This window comes from Eretmochelys imbricata, chromosome 14 (genome assembly GCF_965152235.1).
Source record: "Eretmochelys imbricata isolate rEreImb1 chromosome 14, rEreImb1.hap1, whole genome shotgun sequence".
NCBI lineage: Eukaryota > Metazoa > Chordata > Testudines > Cheloniidae > Eretmochelys > Eretmochelys imbricata.
The window spans coordinates 8775560-8801720 of NC_135585.1; the positions used below are offsets into that span (position 1 = coordinate 8775560).

At 42.8% G+C, this 26161-nt stretch overlaps 1 protein-coding gene across 12 annotated transcripts in view; it reads left to right on the forward strand.

The window, feature by feature from the left end:
* Nucleotides 1–26161, forward strand: part of PECAM1 (platelet and endothelial cell adhesion molecule 1) — a 69929-nt gene that overhangs the window by 41894 nt on the left and 1874 nt on the right. For 6 of the 12 annotated variants that reach the window (XM_077833314.1, XM_077833311.1, XM_077833308.1 and 3 more), the window contains one exon: nucleotides 13363–13385. In XM_077833314.1, the coding sequence (XP_077689440.1) occupies nucleotides 13363–13385 (23 nt within the window). Of the gene's footprint in view, nucleotides 1–13362; nucleotides 13386–13999; nucleotides 21011–26161 lie in introns of those variants that run through there. The other 6 variants (XM_077833313.1, XM_077833318.1, XM_077833312.1 and 3 more) reach the window with 3 other exon arrangements.

Here is a 26161-nt window from a genome sequence, read left to right on the forward strand (position 1 = left end):
TCTCACCCATATAAAGGGCTTTGGCCCCTGGATTCCCATCAATGCTTTTATCACGTTGAGGTTGCTCAGATTCTACTTCAAGACACAGTGTTCTTTCATGTCTCTGTTACCACGACAATGACCAGCGCCTCTGTTCTGAGCGAACACTTCAAGAGCCTCAGACTTAATTTAAGGCCTCAAATATTAAGCAATTAAATCTCCTCTGGCTCTGTCTATTTTCTGAACAAGGGCAAAGTACACAACAACAAAGCTAGGCTTACATTCTACTCTGGACGGATGCACTCCTCATCCAGAAGGCAGCATTCAGAGTTAAGAGTGCAGCAGGCAGCCTCTTCACCCAGGAGATTACATTTTACTTTCAATTTTATCAACAGCAGATTAAGGAAGGACCCGACCCTGCAAGATGGTGAATACATTCAATTCCCATGGCCTTCAATGGGAACTCAGGTATTCCTCAATCACTCAGGATCAGGCTCTAAATTACTATATCTAATTATACAAAGGTCTATTCCTGCAGCCACTGAAGTCAGCATCAAAACTCCCATTGACCTCAAGGGGAGCAAGATCAATAATTAATGCATAATAGTAACCTTTGGGGCAGTTTTGAGGATAAGGATTAATTAAACATCCCCTCACCTCCCAAAAAGTCCAGATATAGAATGATGTCTGTCAGCATTAAAGAGCTATTAACATTTTGCCCTTTTCCCTCAAACCAAATCTCTCCCGACAGATCACTTTTCTAGGATTGCTGAATATTCTTGACCACCTTATGGTGGTAAATATGCAGTGGCTGTGGAAAGCATTTCTGCACTTCATCATTGCTCACACGAAAGCTGCACCAGCATTATTAAGGGTGGTAAATCTGCCAGAAGAAAAGCTAATGTAGACAAGGCTTCAGTGCCTCATTTTTCTCCATCTGTAAATTTGGGATTATTTATTTAAATTTGGGATTATGCTTTGTGAGCAGCGATGGGCTCCTCTAATGAAAGTGGCTAGCTAAGTATTGGATATAGCATTATTTTTGGGAGGTTAGAGTTGTTTGCTGATTTGATATTTTAAGATGTGCTGGTGATGGGGACTGGTGTAATAAATCTTGAAGGAGAGACTATGCTTAACAAAAACATATTGCATATCTTTTCTAAGTTAATTGTGACACAATACTGTGCAATGAGTCAGACCCTTTATTGTTAACACAAGGAAAACAAAGACCAAAGCTAAAATATTGTCAGGAAATATCCCTAAAAGGGGAAGGGAGAAACTGCTAACCTTGGCTCAGTAAGAACATGCCCCTCCTTTTACTTCTATAGCTAGTTAGTCAATTGCAGGGTGCAGCATTATAAGGTCATTTGGAACAAAATGTCATTATTTTTAAGTCCTTTCTACTAGCACATTTACCGGGGGCTAGGAAAAGATCAACTTATGAAAGGTTAAATATATATATATATCAGGCCCTGAGATGGTTTTGATTATTTCAGTTCTGTCCAATTTATTTTGATTTTATGCCACTATGTGTTGTGATTAAGGGTTGCTGAAATTCGGATCCTGCTGCTATTGAAATCAGTGGGAGTTTTGGAATTGACTTCAACAGCACTTAGCCCTCAGTGTCTAAAGTGTGTTTAGCAGAATTATTTAAAATTAATTCAAAATAAATCTTTCTGGGATTGCAGAATGTGTTCCCAAGGTGCATGAAACACTGAGCTGCTATTTAACAATTCATTATCCTGATTCTCAGTTTGACTGCAGAATAAATATGGGAGTCTCTATAAAAAAATCTACCTGTGCCCATGAGATTCGCATGGTGGGGCCCTTCAAGAAGCCCTCATAAAACTAAAAGCCTTTGTCTATTCAAGGACCAGAACCATACTAGGAAGTATTTAAAACAGAGTTGTTGTTAGCACAGTTCCCCGGCTGCCGTGACCCAGGGATTTTTTTCTTTAGAACCATGTTAGATTCACATGGTAACCACAGCTGTGTTGCCGCAGTAGATAATGAAGATGTTGGGAATCTGAGTTGTGCTGGCAGCTGGCTCAACCCTGCCTCACCTCTGCCAGAAGGAGCACCCGTGTTTATGACAGTGATCCACAAAAAGGATCTTAAACAAGCATCAGACAGCAAAAGTCTTTCTTGGGTTTTTTTAATTTGGTATTTTTGGATGGTCCCACCCAGAATAAAAGCTCGTTGCAGGATTTACCATAGTAGATAAAAACGGGAACCTCAGAACCAGGAGGAAAACTTTCCTGAGGATTCTTCTGCAGCCTCAGCTGTATGGAACTTGTGTGGGTAAGGCCAGCTATAGCATTTTGGAGGAAGAAACCCAGTAACATTAGTCTTTTGAGGCTTCAATCTCTGTCTATTCTTCCCTCAGTCTCTCCTGCCTATCCATACCTTCTCAGCCTTCCCTTCCACTCTGTCTTCAGCTCATGCACTGGCATGGTAAATTTGGAACTGTCTTGCATATTCCCACTCCACCACCATGAACTGGGGGATCTCCCTTTTGTAAAAATGTCGTTGATCCTGAACACTGGAGCTCTGAGTGTGCGAACGTTCCTTGAGCCTTTCCACAAAACTAAAGCAGCTCCATGAAAGGAAGATTTAACTAGAAGAAGCACAGAGCATGTGAGCAGTTTTCAGAACGCAGACCTCATTTTGTGAGCCCTCACGTCACTTAAAGCAGCTTAGGGTGACCAGATGTCCCAATTTTATAGGGACAGTCTCTATTTTGGGGTCTTTTTCTTATATAGGTTCCTATTACCCCCCACCCCTCTCCTGATTTTTCACATTTGCTGTCTAGTCACCCTAAAGCAGCTTGTCCAGTTTGAGGGAAACTATTGAGGGAAAAGCTTTACCCTAGGGTAAGATATTCCTTGAAAAATCTGAGGATCAGTTTAATGCTGGGGAAACTTGTGCATGTGTGTGTGTGAGTGAGAGGGAGAATCAAATTTATAATGGGAAGCTAATTTCAACGTTAACTAGAGAGGGTCCATCTCTCTATAACATAGACACGGGGAGGATCGGGGGAACAGCTGCTTTTTCATCCCGACATGGAATGGCGCATTGCTGTTTATATAACGGTTTCCTCTAAAAGTAAAACAGTGTGTTCTGTTTGTGTAAGGAGTTTAACATAACGCAAACAAAAAAAGGAAATAAATTGATTCTGTGCCAATACATTTTCCAGCTCCTGTAAAGAAGGGGACTGATACAGTATATAGTGAAATCAGAAAAGCTAATAATGGTAAGTAAGCTAGTGAAAAATTAAACACATGAAGGAAGTTTGGAAGCATTTGTATCTAGATAGGTTAGAAGGTAAAGGATATAGAAAAGCGACATTGAGGTCCTATGGACACATCCCACATAGCAGCTAAGAACATTTAAGTGCTGATACATTTCATAGCATCTTTGTGATTTCCCCCAGTGTGGTGAGATTAACAACTGGAACATCTGCTCCATTAATCCATTCATTTTGTATCTCCCAAAAAGGGCTGCTTCAGATCTGGATCTGAATCTGGATTTGAACTTGCCCAAAATTTGTGCGGGTTTGGGGTTTGTGTTCTGAATTTAGCTCATTTCCAATTGCTAATATTTATCTTGTTCAGGGTTTGCCGGGGAGGGGGTTGGTTTTTTTTGAAGCCCACTCCATTCAGTAGGCTTCAGAGCCCAAGCCCAACCCAAGCCGCAGCTTCAAAATGCTGTGTACGCATGTATCTTTTTAGAATGCTAGCACCAGCCCAAATCTGTCCTCCCCGGCTGAAATATGCTAGTGGCTCACTTTTTCTGATACTGTAGAATACTATGTAGTTTGGGGTATTTCTTCTGTTTTCCTGTCTTAATAATAGTTATTTTAAAAATATATATAACTCCCACACATCTGTATTGCAGCCTCCACCCCATTCTGCCCCTAAACCTAACAACTTTGAAGCAATGTTATCATACTTAATTTCTTTTTTAATATAATCAGATTCCCTCCAAATTGTGGACACTACCCACTTCCTCCTGGCAGATTCTGAGGTCAGCAAGGATCCTTCTCTGTACCTGGATCCCAGCAGCTATCTTACTGCTGGTGACTATCGACAGTTGCTGTGGCAGCGCTGAAATTCCAGAGACACCTAGGTTAAGGGTGCTTCCTGCTAGCTTGTCAAACACTCCATCAGAGAGGATTTCCTTCCATCTCCTTTGTATTAGGAAATATCTATTTGTAAATGTCAGCCTGTAGTCTGGCCAGTTTTTCTTTTTTTCTTGCCATGTGGCTTTCGTGGTGCATGTCACGTTTGTTTTTCTATTTTTCAATTTTCATCTGGGATTGTCCTTCCCCGCCATACACAGTTTGCAATTCTATAGAACCTCCCCTCTGAGAATCACACAATACTTCAAAAATCTTACTTAGTTTTAGCACGTGAGGCACAGTAGGTCAGTTTTATCTCCATTTTTCAGCTGAGTAAACAGAGAGATTGAGTCATTTGCTTAGAGTCACATAGATGGACAATGGCAAAGCTGGGAATAGAGCCTAGGAGTTCTGATTCCCAGTTCATTGCTATAACCACTAGTCCACACTCCCTCTTTCTTTCACCAAAAAGCAAAATAGCCTTTATCCTAAAGAAGAGGTCAGTTACATGGCAGAGAGCAGCCCTTGTGGGTTTGTAAGACTGCAGATTTCAGGAATCTGACCCAAAGCCCATTGAAGTCAATGAAAAGATTCCCACTGACCCATGGGCTTTGGATCAGGCCCTTAATGGAATGCAGAAACAGACTGTGTACTTCTTTCTTTGTGCCAGGGTGGTGAAGCCAGAAGTATTATGCCTTTCATGATTCCATTCCTTTTCCCAGAGTGGAGAGAGCTGTATGTACGGCAGAGACCTTTTGCAAGACCTAATTCATCAGATCAAGCGTGTTTGAGAGGATTATTATTCAAGGCACTTATAAACCTGTATTTGTTGTAAGGCAGGAAGTCCAGCAAAATGAGATTCGATTGAAAGTCTGGGCTGAATTGGACAGATGAGACGCAAGCACCCCCTTAATCTTACAGTCCACCTGCTCCCTTATACATAACATTCTACATTTTCAGTTATTTTTGGAAACTTAATAACAGCGTATTGTTCTAATCGCATTTGTTTTTCCTGACTGACACACAGGAAAAGTGTTTCAAATAGATAAGCAGGACATCACACAGGCGTGCAGTAGTTTTGGATGGCTACATTACATATTTCAACATCATATTTACTTTGTTTATGGCTAGGCTGCATGATAGCACTGTAGTAAAGGGTACACACAGATGTGGCAGGGTTCAGGGTCCCTGTACAGCAGGGACATGTTCAGCCATTCAAACTGATGAATGTTTTAGAGCCCGATCTTGCAAGATGCTGGGTGCCTCCTATGAGGTGCTGGGGACCCCCAACCTCCATTGACATCAATCGGTTTGATGCCAATGGGGGCTGAGTCTTCAGCCTAATACCTTACAGGAGCTGCCCAGCACTCTGCAGTATCAGACCCTTGACTGGGAAGAACAGATGAGCTCAGGGAAGCTGTTTTTAGGGGATGAGCCTATGATGTCTGGTATGTTGGGTGAGCCAGCTGTGGTATCCAGAATCAAATAGGCTAACCCATCCTCTATGACCATGTAAAACAGAATTAGGGTGAAAAGCACCCAGAAACTTAATTAGACTCAGAACCTTGGAGCCCATCTCAAATTCACTGTCAAGTTCTCAAAATAAATTACCCTATTCCTCTACCTCCACCCCCAACTAAAGTCTTCTACTTAAAAAAAAAAAAAAAGGGGTGGGGTGGGGGGGAAAGCAGCTGAAATGTTTTCAATGAGAGCTTATCCTGGGTCCTCTTCTGGAGGAATCAGTGTTGTCTTGGGGTCAGAGTGAGGGACTAGGAGTTAGGCCATCTGAGTTATATTCCTGTCCCTCCCACTGACCCACGTGTGACCTTGGGCAAGTCTCTTGACCTGTCTGCTACTTCCCTGCAATACAGAATGTTGGGAGGATACATTCATTGATACGGGCTATGAGAGCACTTGGCTTAATTGGGATTCTCTCCATTTTACAGAGGATGTTGGGTGGATGAGCTTAATATTTGTGAAGAGCCTTGAGATCCATGACTGAAAGATGCCATAAGTGCAAAGTGAAAAGGAGTACTTGTGGCACCTTAGAGACTAACAAATTTATTTTGACCTGTAGCTCACGAAAGCTTATGCTCAAATGAATTTGTTAGTCTCTAACGTGCCACAAGTCCTCCTTTTCTTTTTGCGGATACAGACTAACACGGCTGCTACTCTGAAATCTGTCATAAGTGCAAAGTATTACTGTTATTCCATGGCAGGGAGTTAACTGATTCAGATTAATGTTGCATCATCTGTCTGAGCATAATGCTAACACTTCAACACTTTTTCTTTCTGTCATACTTGCTATATCTAACACACATTGGTACAGCGAGGCAGCAGGCTGTTTTTTAAACAGGCATCGATCTCAGTGGGCCTGAGGGCTTGCTTACTATTGAAAGTTAGTTTGGATTAAGGTCAGGTGTGAATTTAATGCATAATAGCTATTCCAGAATAACTCGTGTGAATGCTCTTATTCCAGAATAAAATGGCCTTGTTCCTGTTCATCTTAATCCACTTGGATTAATCCAGGAACAAGAGACTCTCATTCCAGAATAAGAGCACCCATACATGGAGCTATTCCTGAATAATGCCATGTCTGGATAAGCCCTGTTTCTCATTTACACTAAGGCCCCTCTGGCAGTAGGTATAAATTACAATGAAATCCACGTTAATGTCCCCTTTATTCTTCCAGGGAAGTGTAAAGGGGTCTTATTGTAAAGGAGAATTTGGTCCTCAGTATTTAAAAAGATGTGGTTCTTCTGAGGGTAACTAATGGGGTCTGTAGCACAGTAGCCATTAGTCTGTCAGATAATCAGAGAGGCAGTATGGTCTGAGTATGGTACAGAGAGCCAAGAACTTCTGATTCTAATCCTAACTCTGCCACTGACCGAGGCCAGGTCTATGCTATAGCGGCATCGCTCTGCCACTATAGCACTGTGGTGTAGACGCTTCCTATGTCGACACATGTTGATGGGGGTTTTCCGTTAATGTAGTTAATCCATCTCTCGGAGAAGCAGTAGCTAGGTGGTCAGAAGAATCCTTCCATCGACCTAGCTGTGTCTACACAGAGGGTTAAGTCAACCTAACTACAGCGGTCACGGTGAGACACAGCTAGGTTGATCTAATTTTTAAGTGTAGACCAGGCCTAAGTGTGGACCTTGTGGCTGCTGGACTCTTTCCTCACTCATAAATTGGGGATAACACTCGCCTGCCTAATTGCTTTGGGGCATAGTGTGGATTAATGAGCTGATACTGGTCACATTGCTTTGAAGATGTTAAGTGTTATATGTAGGGCCCTACCAAATTCACAGTCCATTTTGGTCAATTTCATGGTCATAGGGTTTTAAAAACTGTAAATGTCATGACTTCAGATATTTAAATCTGAAATGTCAGTGTTGTAATTGTAGGGGTCCTGGCCCAAAAAGGAGTTGTGGGGGGATTGCAAGGTTAGTGTAGCGGGGTTGCAGTAGTGCTACCCTTAACTTCTGCGCTGTGGCAAGGAGCCCAGCAGCAGTGCAGAAGGAAGGGTGGCCTGGTATGGTATTGCCACGCTTACTTCTGTGCTGCTGCTGGCAGGGCACTGCCTCAAAGCTCGGTGCCTGGCCAACAGCTGCTGCTCTCTGGCCACCCAGCTCTGTAGGCAGCCACGCACAAGTAAGGGTTGCAATACCACAACCCCCCTAAAAACCCTCCCCCCTTGTGACCCCCCCCCCACAACCTTCTTTTGGGTCAGGACCCCCAGTTTGAGAAATGCTGGTCTCCCCTGTGAAATCTGTGTAGTGTAGGGTGAAAGCACACAAAAGACCAAATTTCACAGGGGGGAGGACCAGATTTCTGGATTACATTTTTCATGGCCATGAGTTTGGTAGAGCCCTAGTTATATGGGTGCTAAATATTATATTATTACGCGATTCAAGGCCACTTCAGTTTTTTAATCAGAGACAGCGCCCATTACAGGGCTTCATGTATAATTTTGCCTTTCCAGAGAATTTATTATGACCAATGAGAATTTTGTAGTGTGAATCTCCTGTGGGGGAAGAAGTTGCATGGGATGTCAGAGGTCACTAACTGTTGCTTTGTTGATACAATTTGATGTGATAACTGAGCCAGACTCTGTTTTGGCTTTCCCTTCTGACTGTGCTGTCACTAGTGTGTGCTGCAAGGTCCTCTCAGTGACTAGCACATCTTGACCTTCCAGCTCAGAGAACTTAGGGAACCAGAGATCCTCCCTGTCCTGAGTCATAAAGTGGCTGGGGTTCTGCATAGGGTTGCCAACCCTCCTGGATTGTCCTGGAGTCTCCAGGAATTAAAGATTGTCATGTGATGAAACCTCCAGGAATACAGCCAACCAATATTGGCAACCCTACTTCTGAACTTTACTGCCCCTTTTTCTCATTGCCAGTCAGTCCTCTGAGTATCTGAGCCTCCTCCTTGGTTGTCAGAGTTCTAGTGTTGTATTGCCTGCTCTTACCCCGTTTCCATTTCCTCTTGTAAATGCCATTCTGAGGCCCCGACTTCACCTCCTCTAGTTTCTGTGTCCCAGCCTCGTTACTGTGCTGATTTCCTAGTTCACCCCAATATGCAATGTCAATGGCTACCTAGAGGGTTGGGTGTAGAGATGGGCCTGAGATGTACAAAGTCAGTTCTGCATTTCAAACCCCCAAACGTTTTTTCTGGTTCATACCTGGGGTTCTGTAGAGGAAAGCGGCAGAGTGTGAAATTCAAATCTCTTCAGGCCGATCTTGGTTTAAAATTAAATAGCAGGAGACCTCAGTCTACTCAGCTGCACTCCGGATACAGTCACCTGTATGGCACAGGAGCAATTTCAGTACATGGATTTCTTTACTGAGGACTCTGCATTATCACATCTATGTCAAGCCCTGAAACAATGAGTGGAAGCTGCCCTGCCCAGCGAAAGGTCCATCTGATTCCAAGCCACAGGCCTGTAAAGATATGGCAAGATGGCGTCAGAGCTTAGTTTAAAACTTCTGTTTCTTTAATGCATCACATTTTTTTCTCAAGCACGTAGGTGTCTACTTTAAGGCTTTATGGGAAACATGGACGCTTTAAGTCCCAAACAACCAAACCCTACATCAGTTGCTTTTCTGAGAATGACCTCTCAGAATGCCACCCATATTAGTGCTTCTGATATTGCAGCTTCACTCTGACAAGGACCCCCTGTCAGGACGGCTCTTGATGAAGGTCCTCAAAATGCTCCTTGCTCCAAATGCACTTTGGAAAGGGATTTTTTTGGGGTGGGTGGAGTTTTGTATCCATCTCTGTCCCACAGCAACCACTCAGTGCTCAGAGACCTTCCTAAGCTTTTAAGGACACACTATTTCCCACAAAGTATATTTGTGAATTCCTGCTTGTTCAGTGTATTTCCTCTAAGGGTCTGGTCCAAAATCCACTGATGTCTATGGGAAGGTTTTCAATGACTTTGGGTGGGCATTGGATGGACCCACCCATCCATCCTCTGTGGCATCACAGAGCTGATTGTGATTCATTACCATGGGGTTCCTGGACTGCTCTCTATTTTTAATCCCTCTTTGGGAAAAGGGAAATCTAGCACACAAAATACATAGCTAAACCCAGGTCTGCTTACACTGGAAAAACGAATCAGTAACTGAGAGGCAGTTGCAGCGGCGAGACAGGAAGTTTTAAGAATCCTATTGCAACCAACAATATACTGTGGAAAAACAAATATTCCCCAGCGGAAAGAGGCATGAGAAATCCCTACTGCATTGGGCGGGTTGAAACAAGCTATTAGAAGTTGGCCCCGGTAATCAGGAAATCTGCTCTACCATTTTCCTGCTGCCAGGCTCCAGATGTCGTACAGTACCTTTGTATTGAGCTGGGAGAATATTCACTAGAGTGGTGAAAAATCTTTATCAGCAAAACAAGACACCAAAGGAAACTCACCTGGTTTGGGACTTCATTGCAAATTGCAAAGCTCGGCCCTGGTTGGCCAAATTTTCTGCCAACCTGGAAGAGGTGGAAACTATAAGCCCTGTGGTGACGTTTTTTTTTTTAAACTAAATCTGAGCCCACAACAATATCCCCCAGAGCCAACAGCTTACCTGCTCTGGGGTATTCAAGATCCAGCTCTGGGTCAAAATCTTCTGTCTAGACTCTCTTCTCCAGTAATGTGTGAATTGAAATCTGGATCTGAACAGTTCTCTATTGTGTGGCATGCAAAGTTCATAGCTGGACCCAAATTTTGTAGTGTGGGCATGCTTCTAGTTTTCAGCTGAAACCAAGGCAAAGCTTAGTGGTTTCAGCCCCATCTACGTATGCATGGAGTTTCTGGGTTCAGCTGAACCCCAAATTTAAGGCAAAATATGTGTGTACTCATGTGTAATGGCATCCTTGGGGCTATGCAATCTGTGCAATGGAGCTACTGCAGGTTTCTCTTGCTTTAACTCAGATCACTCTTTAACCCCCCCTTTTCTCTATACTCTCAATCAATCCATCATGGACACATGACTGAATCTAAACATAGCCTCTGTCTGGTTGATATATACTTATGAGACTTGCAAATCTCTCTCTAAGCGTGAATGGGCCTCCATGCTCCCAAATACCCAGTAGCTATATTTGGAAATATATAGCAAAGCCTAACAGGGCTGGCATTCATGCTATGTGGCAAATTCAGTATTTGTTTCCATCATGCAAATGTAGTATTTGAGCCTAATACACCATTGAGAAAAAAAGAACTTTTAGTCCTCAGTAACTCGTACATGTACACTACCTCTTTAATACTTGGCAAATATCTCCTCAACCACGGTATTTGTAACTTCAGGTCATTTATTCCCTGGTGCCCATAACAGAACCCATTACCGCTGCTCTGGAAGAAAATTGGCAACTCTACCCATACGTGATCAGAACCCAGAATATCTCTGCACCTTTTCCTGCCTCCTTTCATAGGAGTAAGCTCTGTTTCCTTCGAAAACACCAGTATTTCCCAACGTAACTATAAAATCCAGTTTGGTTTAGATAAAAAAAATCACTGTATATGTATTTAAAGGTTACAATAAGGAAAAAAAGTTTTGTAAAACATTAATGGCTTCTGCAAAAAGCACCAACTAGGCAGCCCTATAGTTTAATTACAGAATATTTGTGTTTACCTGGTTCACAACTTTGCAGAAATCACTTAGACCTCTAACAGCCAAAGTGGTATCCCTCAGACCACAAACGCAGTTGTGTGACATTTCCCTGACAGGAGCAATGGTGTTTACCTAGAAACCCAACTAGTTATTGGCCACATGCCTTTTGATCTTGGGTGACACAGTTATAAGGCGGTGGGTGATCTGTTGTTGTCACATAGGACAAAGTAGCTTTGGATTAGCAAACATCTGTCCACTTGAAGTTTGGGAAATATGTAATATTTATAATTTCCTCCTTTGTGATAGCACGATACACAGTGACTGAGGCTTTGCATGCATTCTCCTTAATAAGCTGTTTCATAAATAATATAGCTAGTTTTGTCCATTTCAAGTTCGACTTTGATTTAGCAGTGGGTAAATGGCATTATTGTTTTGAGCTGTATCTACATCCAGCAATCAAAAAGCTTTTGCATATTTTCCAAAAATCTTTTCTATTGCTCCTCTCAGACGGGATAAGACGATTGGGTCCAATTTTGTATTGAAGTCAATGGAGTTGCATTGGCATAAAAACAATGTGACTGAGTGCAGACTCCGATTTCTGAGATCAGGTGGTAGGGCTAAAGACACCAAGCAACACTTCCTTTAGGCAGAACTCCGGGAATGTAAATGAACAGTTAAATAAGACAGTCATAATTCTAATGTAATAAAAATGCTGATAATAGAAATCTTATGTACATCTACTTTGCTAAGAAGGGACTTAACTGGTCACAAAAATGTGACTGGCACAGCCATGAAGCTGTGAGGGGAATTATTTATCATGGTACAAGAACATACAACTTTGAGTAACAGGATGAAACTGAACAAAGGTGAATTTACATTGGATGTCAAAGAAAACATCTTCAGGGTGAGACCTACTAAACTGTTCACTAGCCATAGCCACCATCTTTTTGTATTTGCATAGTGTCTTTCATTCAGGGATTTCCATGGGCTTTTTGAATTTGAATTAATTAAGCATCACACCCCGTGGAGTAGGTTAAGATTATTATATGCAATTTTAAAAATGGGTAAACTGAGCTAAAGGAAGGTTAAGTGACTTGTCCAAATTCACACAGCAAATTGTGCCAGAGCCAGGATTAATGTGAAGTCCTGACCCCAATCACTTGCTCTGTGTATTAGTCCACCGTGCTTGCCGTGGTCATTCTGCATTGAACCTCATTGTGCCAAAAAGCATTCACTGGAATTGAACACTAGTGTGTATCTCCTGTGCAACAAGGATCAGTAGATCACACAAACATACTACTTTAAACAAGTATGATAACCCCATCTAAGAGAAAGACGAGTCGCTCTCCTAACCTCTCTACACACCCACTTTTTAGATGGGGAACATTTCCGTAGCAACACAGAAGTTTTGTTTTTTTTCAGATGGCAATCGTTAAATCCACACTAAACATAAACACAAGGGGCCTGATCCAAAGCCCACTGAAGTTGAATGGAAAGACGCCCATTGCCTTCGGGAGGCTTTGGACCAGGCTGAAGAATCTTTTTATTAATTAAATCTTGGGTATCTTTTGGGGATCTCCTTTTTCTTTGGCATTTGTACCCTTCTCAGGATTCTCTGACCACTTCCCTCCCTGGCACTGCATCTTGAATGGTCCTTTGAAATATGTGTTAACTACTTATGCTAAACAATCTGTTTCATCTTGTATTTAGCTGTGATACTCTGAGTAAGTTTCCCAGGCCTGAAGAAGAGCTCTGTGTAAGCTCAAAAGCTTCTCTCTCTCATCAACAGAAGTTGGTCCCATAAAAGATATTACCTCACCCAGCCTGCATCAGACAAACCATCTAGGAGTGGGAAGTAGAGCATATCACCCATGATAACTTGCCTCTAAAAGGAAGTTTCTGTCACGTGCAACAGCTGCTTGTATTCTCAGGAGGGAATATTTTGTCACTCAGACAGACTTCTGCCTTTTTGAGTCCCTACATGGAGCAGGTGTGGGGGAGTAACTGCCCCTCAAACTTTCCAGCTAGCTGGTTTATGTCACTGCAAAATTACCAAGTGCAATGCAAGAAAATTTAACCCTGAATTCTCATTTATTTGTATGTAAAGCTGATCCCTTTCAAATGTGCCATTCAATTTCTAAACTATATTTTATTTTGCAGATTCTGGGGAAAACAGACACTCTGTAAGTATACAGTTTATTTGAGGAATAAGAGATTGGGAAATTAGATTGGGATAACCGTTTGATCAGCGAAATAACATTGAAGGGTATTATATTTTTGTATTGTTTGCAATACTTTGGAAATGTACTACTTAGCACTTTCATTTATATCCTTATTGGCCAGGTTTTCTCTGATATATTTATATAGCAGTGAGCACTAAAAGTCATATGAAATAACTGGTATTTGAGAAAGCCACTATAAAGCACAGTTGGTCCATGATGACTCTTCGAAAGGGGAGTTTACACATGAAAAAACACAACTGTGCAGATTTGGCTTGGTTGCAGGGGTGTGCGCTCTGACACAGCAGAGCCAAGCTTGGGAATGTCCTCAGACTTCCACTGGGCTGATGTATTCAAGAGCATGATGGTGCTGAACCACTTGAGGATGGATGTGAGGGCCTGCTGGGCTGGCCAGCCTGTGGAGTAATAGCATCAGTGTCAAGTGGGAAAAGAGGCGAATGAAAAAAGGGTGTTTAGAACCTTAGCTGGAAAAACAACAGTGGGGCTAGCACCAATTGTGTCTCCTTCCCAAGGAGTGTGCCCGCACATGAACGCTGGGAGATTTTTACCATTTGCAGGTGTGATTTCCTTCTTAAGGTGTAGAGCGAGGGGATTTCCTGACTGTGACTATTGGCTCGAGCCGAAGCTTGCGTTCAACTCTGCCTGTGCTCCTGACCTGTGCTATGTAGCACCTTCAACCAGGATATTAGAAGACGGGCCGACTGGCAGGATTGTTGATGGAGACTGTGACATTCTAAACAAATATTAATGGAAAGCAAATGCTGACATTATTACGATCATCCAATCAGGGAACCGGAGCAACACCATGTGGTGTAAGAGCCCAGCCAAACTAACCACTGCAGCTCAAATTTAATGGACAATCTACCAGTCAAGGAATGATACGATGAATAGCTTTGAACACCAAACTAATCAGAGGAAAAGCCAATTTGTGGAGAGAATGAGTGGCTAAATGCCTCAAATGAATGATCACTTGGCTCTGCTGAAATGCAAAAGACGAAGTACAAGCACTCCAGAAATAATGATATTAACGTTATTGAACAAATACTTTCCGACTATGTCCCCAGGGTGCTGTTCGGTAATATCATGGTTATTAATTATTATTACTAGTGCTGTTGTGTTAGCACCCAAAATGGGCCAGGCACTGGGTAAACACACAGAAAGAGACAGTCCCTGCCCTGATATATTTATAATCTGATTTTAAAAGAATAATTGAGAAGCACACAATGAAAACCATACTATGATCAAACCTGCCCTCATAAGACTAGAGAGAGAAAGAGAAAGAGAGGAGGAGCCTATCCAGAGGCTAAACTCTGAGGTCTTTTGCTCAGTCCTTACTCAGGCAAAATCCTGATTATAGTCCTCTAGGATTTGATTTGAAGAACAGGGAGTTTTCAAAGGTAACTCTTGAAAAAGAAAAGGAGGGAGGAACTGCCACATATTGAGGGACACTGCAGAGGCCCAGTTGCCTCCTGGTCTTAGACAAGATGGTTGAATCCCTAAAAGGCAGCTGGTAGAGCTCAGATACCTGTTGGGACAAGGTTGGAGGCAGTCTCAAGGGTAGGCAGGGTCAGCCCCAGGCTCAGAGGAAGTGTGCCTGTAGGTATAAGATCCCTCCCACAAAGCAGGGCGGGAGTGTATTTTTCCTGCCACTTATTTTATATGACTCAGGAGCATTTGCTTAAAAAAACCAACTGTAGCAAATAGGAGACTTGTAAATAACAATCACAGTAGCACTCTCTCTCAGCTAACAATACACGTTCAGGCCTGGTCTACATTACAGAGTTAGGTCGTCATAAGCTGCCTTACGTCCACCGAACTCTGTAAGCGTCTACACTAAAATGTAGCTCCCATCGATGTAACTCACCCGCTACACCGACTTCATAACTCCACCTCCGGGAGAGGCGTAGCACTTAGGTCAATGTAGTTAGGTTGACGCAGTGTTAGTGTAGACATTGCGTTGCTTACATTGACTGTTTGTTGCCTTTCAGAAGTTGTCCCACAATGCCCCATACTGACAGTTAACTCTGTGCAAGTGCTCCTGGTGAGGACATGCACTGCCGACATAAGGAGTGTAGGCCGGAAATGGAAAAGTGATTTAATTACTGCGGTGGCTGTATGTCGACATGACTTAGGTTGACTTAATTTTGTAGTGTAGACTTGTTCTCCGGCTCTGAAAGGCAGGGGCCTCCACCTTCCATCAGCACTCAAGTCCACATGGGATACAAAAGAAAACCTCTGTATTGTTTACAGTCCATTGGCAGAGCATTGAAGGTCATGGAGTGTGTTACAATAAACAGGCGGATTTTAATAGGCAAATAGGGTTTATTTTTCATTGTCATCTAAAGGTTTGGGGTTTTACTTTGCTCTCTATCTTCTAAAAATAAATCAAGCCTCGTTCTCCACCCAATTGCAAGGATGCAACCTCATGGTGTCACAGAGGAGAATTTTTTTTTTTTTTTAAATCTTTCGTCGGGATAAGGGCTGAGTATACACAGGAGAAGGTGGAGAGAAGTAACTGCAGCAAACAGCTGGCATGGACCTGAATGGGAGGCATTGTCCTTTCTCAGTGCTCTGGATTGCCTGTTGGAGCCAAGGCTGCATATCTTCTGCACCCTTGGACTTCAGTAAGAGGTTCTGAGCATGCAGCATTGAGGCCTTTGTTTGCACCCTTATCCATAACTGCTACATCAAGCAGAGTTCCACATACACTCTAGCTGCTAACGTGAACTGAGCCCTTGCTGTATAGAACTTACACAGGTATTTCCCAATACTTGTAAGGTACAGAGTAAGTGAGCCAGGGGACAGTCAGTCCTCCTGGGTTCTGTGGCCAGCTCTGTCATTGACTTGTCTGGCCTTGACCCAATCATTCATCACTGTTTTACAGTTGGGCAAAAGGAATTTAATATCTCCCTCACGAGAGTGCTGAGTGGCTTCATTAATTCATGTTTGCAAAGCACTCCGAGATCTTTGTATGAAAGGTGCCATTGATGTGCCATCATTTTGATAATTTTGATGATTTTTTCAATTACCAAAATTGAGTCTAGAAGCCATTACCTGGAGCCATATAGAGGCTGCTTTGGTTCTTGAATGGGCTGCAGTGAAAACACCTCAGCACCCTATGTAAATAATTTTGGCTTTAATTAATTGGACCCTGACATTTTACCATCTCCTGGCAAACTAGATGAGAGGAGTTGGATTTAGGGCTGCATTTTCCTTGCTTGCATAAATTCCTGTTTGCAGCTGGAGAGTAGTAATAAGATCTCCTGTAAAATTCAACAGACTGTCCCAAACATTTTTAGTTTCTCATCAATACACAAAAGAAAAACCTGCTTTGGAATAAGCTGTGCATGTTACCTGACTTTTCCCCAGCGATATGCCCTTGGGGTTCACATGGACAGCACACAGATGTGCAGGATCAGGATGTGCATATACCACTAAACTTAACCTCTGAGGGTGAGCGCGATACTTCCCAGGAAATGGCACTTGTGCAATACACAGGCATCCCCTAGAAACTCTGACATAACGTTATCGGACAGGAAACACCCTGCTAGGCATCCCTGTTGCAGTTAAATACTGTAACTTCTCCTGATTTAAATAGCTATTTGAATCACCAGGGCTTGTGCGGACAGGGCCCAGGTCTGCTCGCAGGGCCAACTCTGGATTAAAAAGCACCATCAGGCCTTTGTTCTTTTCCTGCTGATCAGGAGCAATCCAGAGTGTTTCTTTATCTTCACATAAATGAGCCACAGTGGGGATCAGAAAGTGAATTTCCTCGTGGGTTTTTTCTTTTCTTTTCTTTTTTTTTCTTTTCTTTTCTTCTCAACATTGCTCAGGCAACGTAAAAGTGCAGAGAGAAAAGAGATGGAGAGATTCTGGCTGTGCCTTCTCGCCTCGTTTTATTGAAGTACTTCTCTTCTGTAGCTTATTTTCCTGCAGCACTATGCTCTGCCATGCCTCACAGGTAGAGTCCAACCGAGGGGAGTTGCTGACCCTGCCTATCAAAGCAAAAAGAGTCCTAATAACATGATCAAGTGGCTTAACCTTCCTTTCCAGGCAGTTTTCTACTTTAGAAGTCTGGAGAAGATCTTGGGGGAGGTGGAAGATCTCTCTGCAGGGGAGACTGGCCCTGCTGCTGCTCTTGCTGCCCCTGATATGTGGATAGAGGCCTTTGGTCTCCAGGCCTGAAACTGTGGCATCCTAATCAAAGGGAACATGTTCAGGAAAGAAAGTAATGCCCAGATAGCAGGTTTCCTGGCTATAGCTACATGTCAGAGTGTAGGTCTTGAAAAGAAGGGCTTGTCTACACTACCTGCCGAATCAGCAGGCAGCGATTGATCCAGCGGGGGCCCATTTATCACATCTAGTATAGACGCGATAAATCGACTGCTGAGCACTCTCCCGTCGACTTCGGTACTCCACCAGAATGAGAAGCGCAAGTGGAGTTGACGGGAGAGCGTCAGCTGTTGAATTACCACAGTGAAGACACCGCGGTAAGTTGATCTAAGTACGTCGACTTCAGCCACGTTATTCACATAGCTGAAGTAGCGTCTCTTAGATCGACCTCACCCGATAGCGTAGACAAGCCCGAAGACTCATGATTTGACATTTTCATGGAGATAATATGACACAGTGGGGATTTTTGTGGCAATACACCATACAAATGTATTGCGGGGGACAGATGGGAGTAAGGACTGTGGGACTGAACCCCTATTTGGAGTCTGGGTTTCAGAGGTGTGGGCACATGCCTTCCTTTTGACTTCAGCAATGGTTGTGGGTGCTTGAAATCTGACCCTTGGTGTGTGCTTCTTACTTCAAATTCAAGTAATGCTGTCCCACTGGCTTCTAATAAACCTATTAGATTATGATGTTCTGCGTTAATGGTGAGGAAGTCATAAGGCAAAGCCAAGAACTGCTGCGTTGAAGAAAAAAAAATGAAGAAAACAGCTTTATAATGAGCTCTCCCCCCTCCATTACACCAACCTCAGCCCCTAAGAAGTTGTGTCACTGTCAGAATAAGTCTAATCCAGCATGAAAACAATGAAGAACTTTGCTCCCTCCACGCCGTGTGAGGCCACGATAAAAGTGAGCCCAGTGCTTTAAAAAATGCCACACATTGACAACTACATTGACATTACACAGATTCACGGTAAGGTTTTGATCTCATTTAAGTCAACATGTTAGACAAATCCAGTCGAGGCCTGAATTATTTAAATAGGTTAAAATCAAATTGCAGTCCAAGTTCTGATTAGAGAGAGGCACAGACCAAAGTAACCTGGGCCTGAACACGTTGGACTTGAGGAATATTCAGAACTATATCCAAACTTTGGGCTTGTGGCCTCTTCTGTGTTTCTTGTCTGCTACAGGATTTTAGATCTTAAGTTCCATCCATAGGAAGTGTTTGCAAAAGAAATGGGTGTCTTTGAATTTTTTTTTACCTAAAGTGTCTGGAGTAAATTAATTGAATTACTAAGAGAGGAACTGGGAGGAGGTTTCCTTCCTGGAATCAAAGCTGGCAATCTTTCTAAGTTATTTAATGGTCTTAGTTTCTGAAAACATATTGAAGGAAATATCTTAACAATGAGATAGCCACTTCGCCAAATACTAATTTGGTATTGTGCTGGATTTGCTGCAGCCATACATTCTGACTTCTTATTCTCCCCTGTCATTTTTACTTGTTTGTTTGTTTTATTTTGTCCTGGTGGTGAACGTGGACTGATTAGCATCACTTAGGACACATTGTACTTTCAGGTGTACATTTGTACTAATACAGAACGTACCATCCTGGAGACAAATGTCTCCAATTCTCCACCCACTTGCAGAACTGAAAATCTGGCCACTTATTTATTAGTCAGTGCCCAAACATAGATTTAGGTGCTTAACTATAGGCAAGCAGTTTGAAAATGTTAGCGTAAATATCATGGTGTCTATTTCCTCTCTGTACCATGGAGATGTTGAATGACTTTGAAGAGGAGACATGATGATTGCTTAGCTGATTGTGCAGCTCTTGGAAGAGTTGTTATATTTCATCTCTTTATGCAATTTCATTGATCCAAGAGTTTTTTTTAAATTTATGCTTATTAGCTTTTTTCCCCTCCTCATTGCTAATAGAGAATAGAAGGTTCTCCTGATGCCACTTAACAGAGTCATCGGAAACATCAACTGCTGGGAGACAAAAACAAGATGCGAGATGATGTGCCTGTTTCAAAAGCTTTATGGCACTTATTTATGAACCTGCCTGGCTCCTCTCTTCAATGTTCATTTCCTCAGGGTGAACAACAGGGACATTCCTAAAGCATGTACTTTTAAAAAATTACGAATAAAGATTCAAATGGGAAAGTGCCTATGGAAACCAATGACCAATATCCCCCACATGGTTCATTTCTCTCACTAAAAGAGTTTTGTTTCTCTATCCTCCATTTCATCCTGCTCTGGGGAGGTGGGAGCATAGAGTAAGAGTACATTCTGGGCTTTTTAAAAACTTAATAACTGTACAGAGTTTCAGAACTTTACCAAGTGCCTACATTATTAGAAATACAAATATTCCTTGTTCTTTGTTAAATCACTTCTTGTATCTAAAAGGTTCACTGCTCATTGAGCTGGTTGGCATATTGGTTCTTTCTCAAAAGAATGACTGCACATCACAGTCCAGATTAGACAAAATATAGATCACAGATGTTGGGTCCCGGGTCAACAGATTTGGGCCTGAAGCTAAACCCTTTTCCAAATCCTATCCCCAAACTTCATTAAAGTTCAGAAGCTTATTTGGGTCCAGATTGTAACCTCATACCTGTCCCTACTTTATCTCTACAATATGCCAAACCAACACCTTGCTTCCATGCTTTTGAAGATCAGCACCACATCCAGATTCCATCCTGGTGGCTGTTCCCTGTTTCAATAACAGGCTCAAAGAAAGCTGTGGATCCAAACACTCCAGTACTTTGGAGAAGTTTGGATCCAGATCAGAACTTTGCAGTTCATACTAATCTCAGGTTTATTGATGCAAAGAAAATCCAAACAAACAAAAACCCCAAACAGAGATTTTTTTTTTCAGACTGTAAAGTGGGTCCCGATCCTGCAATCTGTTCCCATGTATCACTGCAGATTCAATTGCAGGATCAGGGACATAGATAAGAAGGCTCTTGTTTTAAATGACAAATAGCATTTAAAATAATTAAACCAACAAGGATCTAAGTCATTCTTACAGAGAGATGACATATGGACTCATATATATATTTACTGCTTTAAGCTCTATATCAAAGGCTCTGGAACAGAAAAGATATGTATCTCCTTTAAAAGCAAAGGATTTCTTCCCTCCTTCCCCCCAAAGCTTAAACTGTTCAGTTTCTTACCGACTAGTATCTTTTTAATTTATTTTTCCCTAGGAAAAGGTTGCTTGTATCATAAAACATTTAAACCTTTCACAGACAACATGGGGTTTGTAGCACATCTCTGTTGGCAAATATACATTCGAGCATCCCATCAACCCTCCCACCCCCCCCAATAAAATGTTATTACAGTGAATTTGGAATTTGGAAAAGGTATTTTAATAAAGAAATCTTTGAACTTAACTTTGCATCCTTGGATGTTTTTCTTATCAGCAAATCACAAATGGCTGGGGGGCAGGTTATTATTAATGTTAAACTGTGTGGGGATATCAGTGAACACACAGCATGTCACAGAACATGTGGGAAAGCATGGATGCTGCACAAACTCTGTCAGCTTGAAATCGCTGAACCTGTTGTAATGAACCAAAGTAATCTCAAACGAGTGTGTCCACACCAGCCATGCTGAATCACTTTAAGAACCATTGCAGGCTTGCCCTACATTCACATTAGTGCTGCTCAAAACCACTTCAGTTATAAGGCCCTCCAAAAATCTACCCTACAGTCCCAGGCATGGCTCCCAGAACCAGTGGATTCTTGGAGGTTTCAAAAGGCTCCCAGTGCTCCATGGAGCTGCAATGAGCCTTTGGGGCTGTTTCAGCATCTCTATGCCCACACTGGTGCGAAGGATTTCAGACTGAAACGGTTTAGGCTGAACCAGTTCTTTATCCCGCTGAAAGATTCATCTACTCCATCTGATTCTTGGAACGTGTCACAGGGTAGCTGGGTCCTTTAAATAAAACAGGTCCAGCCCTTCCCCTCTCCCTCCATGCCAGTACGGGTGCTCCCAGTTGGCCAGTTAGAGGGCAAGGCAGCACCTGGGGCTATAAAGGATCAGGAAGATTAGAGTTATAGGAAGTTCCTGAAGGAGGCAGCAGCAATGGGAGGAGATAGAGGAGGAGGCATGGCATGGCATTTGCTGGCTGATCTTCTTGAGCTGGAGCCAAGGGCTAAAGGGAGTTGAAAGCAAGGATAGTGGGATTGTTTACCTGCTGACATCTCCATGCTGGAGAGGGCTGAGGGCTAGGTCTCCCTGTGGACTTGTCTGAGATGACTGGTTAATAGCATGGGGAGAGTGATGGCTGTTTCCCTGGTGAGGATGAATTCCCAGGAGAGTGTTGGTGGTGGGGTGCTCCTGCTGGGAAGACTGGGGTTACACTCCAGCAGGGAGGGTTGGGGTGGCTGTCTGGCTGAAGAAGAGTCTGGGTGTGGTGGAAGATGCTGGAATGTGGTATGCGCTAGGCTGAATGATTATATGTTGTGGGATTTGAAGGCCTGCGTGCACTGGGGGTGATAAATAGACTATGTTCTGGGACTCTTGCTATGGCATATTTGCACTGTGTCTTGTAATGCTACGCTTCCTGGGAACTGGTTTATTGAACCAAGAGAGCCTGTCCTGGAGCCCTTGGGGCCTGAGAGAGGAAGTGGGAGGGTAACTCTGGTTAGGGTGCCCAGAGGTAAGGAGGCGCTCAGAGATGAAGGGAAATCGTTCATGTGAACTGGTTTGAGCACTTTTGTGTGTGGAAGTAGAGTGTGTCACTGGCATGCTCAGGAATAGATCAGTAAACTTACCTGCTGCAGACAAAGCTAATGTACCTACCCACTAAACAAGGAACAGTCATACATGATGAGTTCCGCTTCCTCTTCCACAGAATGTGGCTTCAGATGCCAAGCAAGCCTCATTTGTTAACCTGTTAAACTGAACACTTGGGAAAGATTCTTGTGTCTGTTGTTGAAACAGTGCCCATATTCAATTAAGACCCAAAACAATGAGCCATTACAAATCTGCTGGTTTAGTTCTTCATATTTCTAGCATCTCACCAAGTCTGGCTCAGCAAATGTAAAACCAAGTGTGCTGTAAGTATTCACCCTAAAAAGCAGGGGGGAAAGGGGTCTTTTACAAAAGCCCCAGTTCATCCTCCCCACCCTCTAGCCCCAGTTCCATTTGAAGAGAGACTGGGGGATACCATTTTGCATAAGACAGAATGGAGATGTTGTTTCATGAGATTCATTTACACAATAGTGTGAGAAGCAACAGGTTAAATCACTTCATAGAAGAGGTCCTGCAGGTGTAATTCCCAGTAGTGAGAGCTGGAGTTCCCAGGTCTGAGAGGGGAAACAGACCTTGTTGCCTCAGACACCAATTTTATACTATATGGCTTATTTTCATGCAAGCAGAGATGGTTGGCTTGACCCCTGAGACTCACTTGCAGAAAACATACTAGCAACAGCAGCCAGTTTAAACAAATTTAAGCCAGTTTGTAGGAGACGTGTCCAAAACCACTGGCCTTATTCTTAAAAAGGAAAGGAGTACTTGTGGCACCTTAGAGACTAACAAATTTATTTGAGCTCACAAAAGCTTATGCTCAAATAAATTTGTTAGTCTCTAAGGTGCCACAAGTCCTCCTGTTCTTTTTGCGGATACAGACGAACACGGCTGCTACTCTGAAACCTGACCGTATTCTTGTGTCCCATAGAAATCTTTAGCCAATATGTTGAGAGAGAGCAGAGCTCTTTCTCTGTCCCAGAATGACACAAGGGGATTGTTCTCCATGAGGCTACACAGTGAAAGAGCAAGTAGAAAGGAAACCTGGATCCCCTTAATTTACAGCACATATGAGGCTGCTTGAATTGGTCATTGTTAAAGTGCAAGCATTGGTTCTACAAAATGTGGAAAAAGAGAGCACAAAGCCAGCCTCTTGTGTTAAGCTAGAGAAGTCAGAAGCCAAGAAGCCTCCATGGGAAAAGCAGCGGATGGGGAGAATGCTGCCAGGAGGAAATTAATAATAATTTCAAAAGACAATGCAGCAGCTTTCAGAAGTGTGATTCCTGGAATCTATCAGCACAGTGCAGACTGAGGGGCAGGAATTATCAGCCATGGCTACATGGCTGTTTCAGGCTGAGGCTTGAGCTTGCAACATTTACTCACTCATTATCCTTAGTCACTAGGGCCCAATAGAGCTTTGAAGGAATGAAATTCTAAAGGTAACTTTTTCTTCAGTTTGGGGATACTTCTAAACAGTCAGTGAAATCCAGCGTTGCCCTTCCCCCCACCACTCTTGTGTGAATTTAAGGGCTCAATTCATCATTGTGATATGGCCCTTGCTAGTAGAAAGCAGCTGCAGGGCAGGTGTGGGGGCACCGTGGGGAATTCCTCCAGCACAGGGAGCCCTGTGACTTCACAGGTGCAGGTGGCCTTCTGGGGCAGGGCATGAGCAAAGGTTGGAAGAGGACTCAGATGTGATCAAGAAGCTCTTATGTTCTGGCTATTCTGAATTCCTTCAAAGCTCTTTTGCTCCTTTGGAGCAGGAGCACAAATTAGGGCAGCCTCTGAAAGGTGATGGAGTGAGATCTCTGGAGACTGAAACCCTCTTGTTCCCCAGGACAGGTGCGGCAGCTTCCCCCCAGTGTACAATTTTCAAATGGATGTTTTATATATGTTGTGGGATTAGGTTTTCCTTATCAACAAAGATCCCATGGGTGTTCCTTTGAAAAACAAATGATGTGTGGAGCTCAGTGTTGCCAGCTCATGACTTTATCAGAAATCTCATATTAGATGCTTTCCCAACTAGAGCTCCAACTTCTGGAGTCAAGTGAGGAGGACAAGAAGACAATCACTTTCTTTTTTAAATGACAACTCAAAGTTTCTGGTTCTCAGTTTTACAGAAAACAGCCTGAAAACAGGACCCAGGTACATGCTAACAGCTCAGAAACCAGATGCCAAATAAAAGTTACTCAAAGCTTCTTTTTTAAAAAACATTCATGGTTGTGGGTTTTTTTTTTTTGTTTTGTTTTGTTTTGGTTGGTTAGATATTTTGGCAGCCTGACTCCAGACTCTTGAATGCTTGGGGTTGGTATGGTTGAGATTTCTTAGGCTTCATGTTGCTAAATGAAATTGTTACTGGAATTAATGACACTTACTGTGTCTCCTTCAGTTTTGGGATGGATACAGAGTTATCACTGTATTATTTACATGATGAACATATTGATATTTTTCTAAAGAATGAATTAAAAATAATCCTGTGACCTGGATTGATCATTCACCTGTGGAGGTGAGAGGGTACTTTTATCTCTTTGTCCATCCAGTGTGGGCCTCTCTAAAGGTACCAATAACAGTGCCAATTGTGGGTGCTGGTTTTTGTATTATGGATAATTGTCCACCTGGAACTGGACCAGACTCATTACACAGAAGCCAGCCATCTTATTGATAATGTAGATTTTTTTGAGCTTTGAACTTCCATTTTATTTGCTCTTTTTCCTTGCACAGTCACAGTTGCCTGCAAGTAGAAGAAGAACCTACTAATCCCCTAGCTTGCAAAGCACACAGCAATCCTATTCGTCAGATTGTGGAGTTCAACAGAAAGGAATTCAGTGTTCTTCATCCTTAAAAATCTATTCCGCTGCCTGGTTGGGAATCGGGTGGTAACTTTCCTTCCCACTCCGATCCCATTGCTGCTAGCATAGGACCGAAGGGCATCCCAAAGTAGGCACCCCAAGTGGTCACTGGTTTTGTGGGTACTTAGGTCCATCCCTGTGTTCAAATGTGTCCTAAGAAATGATAGACAATTATTTCTGCTGCTTATTCCTAACTGAAACCTCATTAAAGGTCCAACCTTGCTCCCTCTGAAATCAATAAGTGTTTTGTCATTGACTTAAATGGGACCAAATTTGGGCAATACGTGATTTCCAGAAAACACTCAGCTGTGTTAGGATTTTTCCTGGAATATCTTGGCATGGTAACCCACCTGGCTCATGCTAAACTTTCCAAGAGAAATTGCAAAATTCAGAGGGCCCAGGAGAAATTTATTTCTCTTCCCCTTCCTAAGTGCTTAATGATGTTTCCCTTATTATTTTTGAGATTGCCAACTGTGCCTCATGGTGTTTAGTAATTTCACCCCTTGTTGGAGGTGCCGTAGCATTACTGATTTTTGCTAGAGTTATTTGCAGATTTGAATAATTTACCTTACTGCATGTGATACAAAGTCACTGCTCATCAGGGGTCCCGTTCGTCCCTGCACAGGGATAGCTTGTGTAAAGGAGAAGAAACTGAGTTCCAATTCGTGAATTTTCCTACTTATTCTCCCAACAGGATGAGGGGGTTTCCCTCCCCCCATAGAAGACACTGTAAATACCCCAAGATTCTGATTTGGTTTTTCCATCTGTGAAATGAAGCCAACACTCCTCTATCCCCCAGGGAGGCTGTGAAGCTTAAGTAATGGCAACATTTTCAAAAGCCACTATTGAACTTTGGGTGCTGCACCTGAGACACTATGCACCTAATCTGCAAAGGTGCTGAGCATGCACCACTTGAGCCAAAGTCAATGGGAGCTGTGGTTG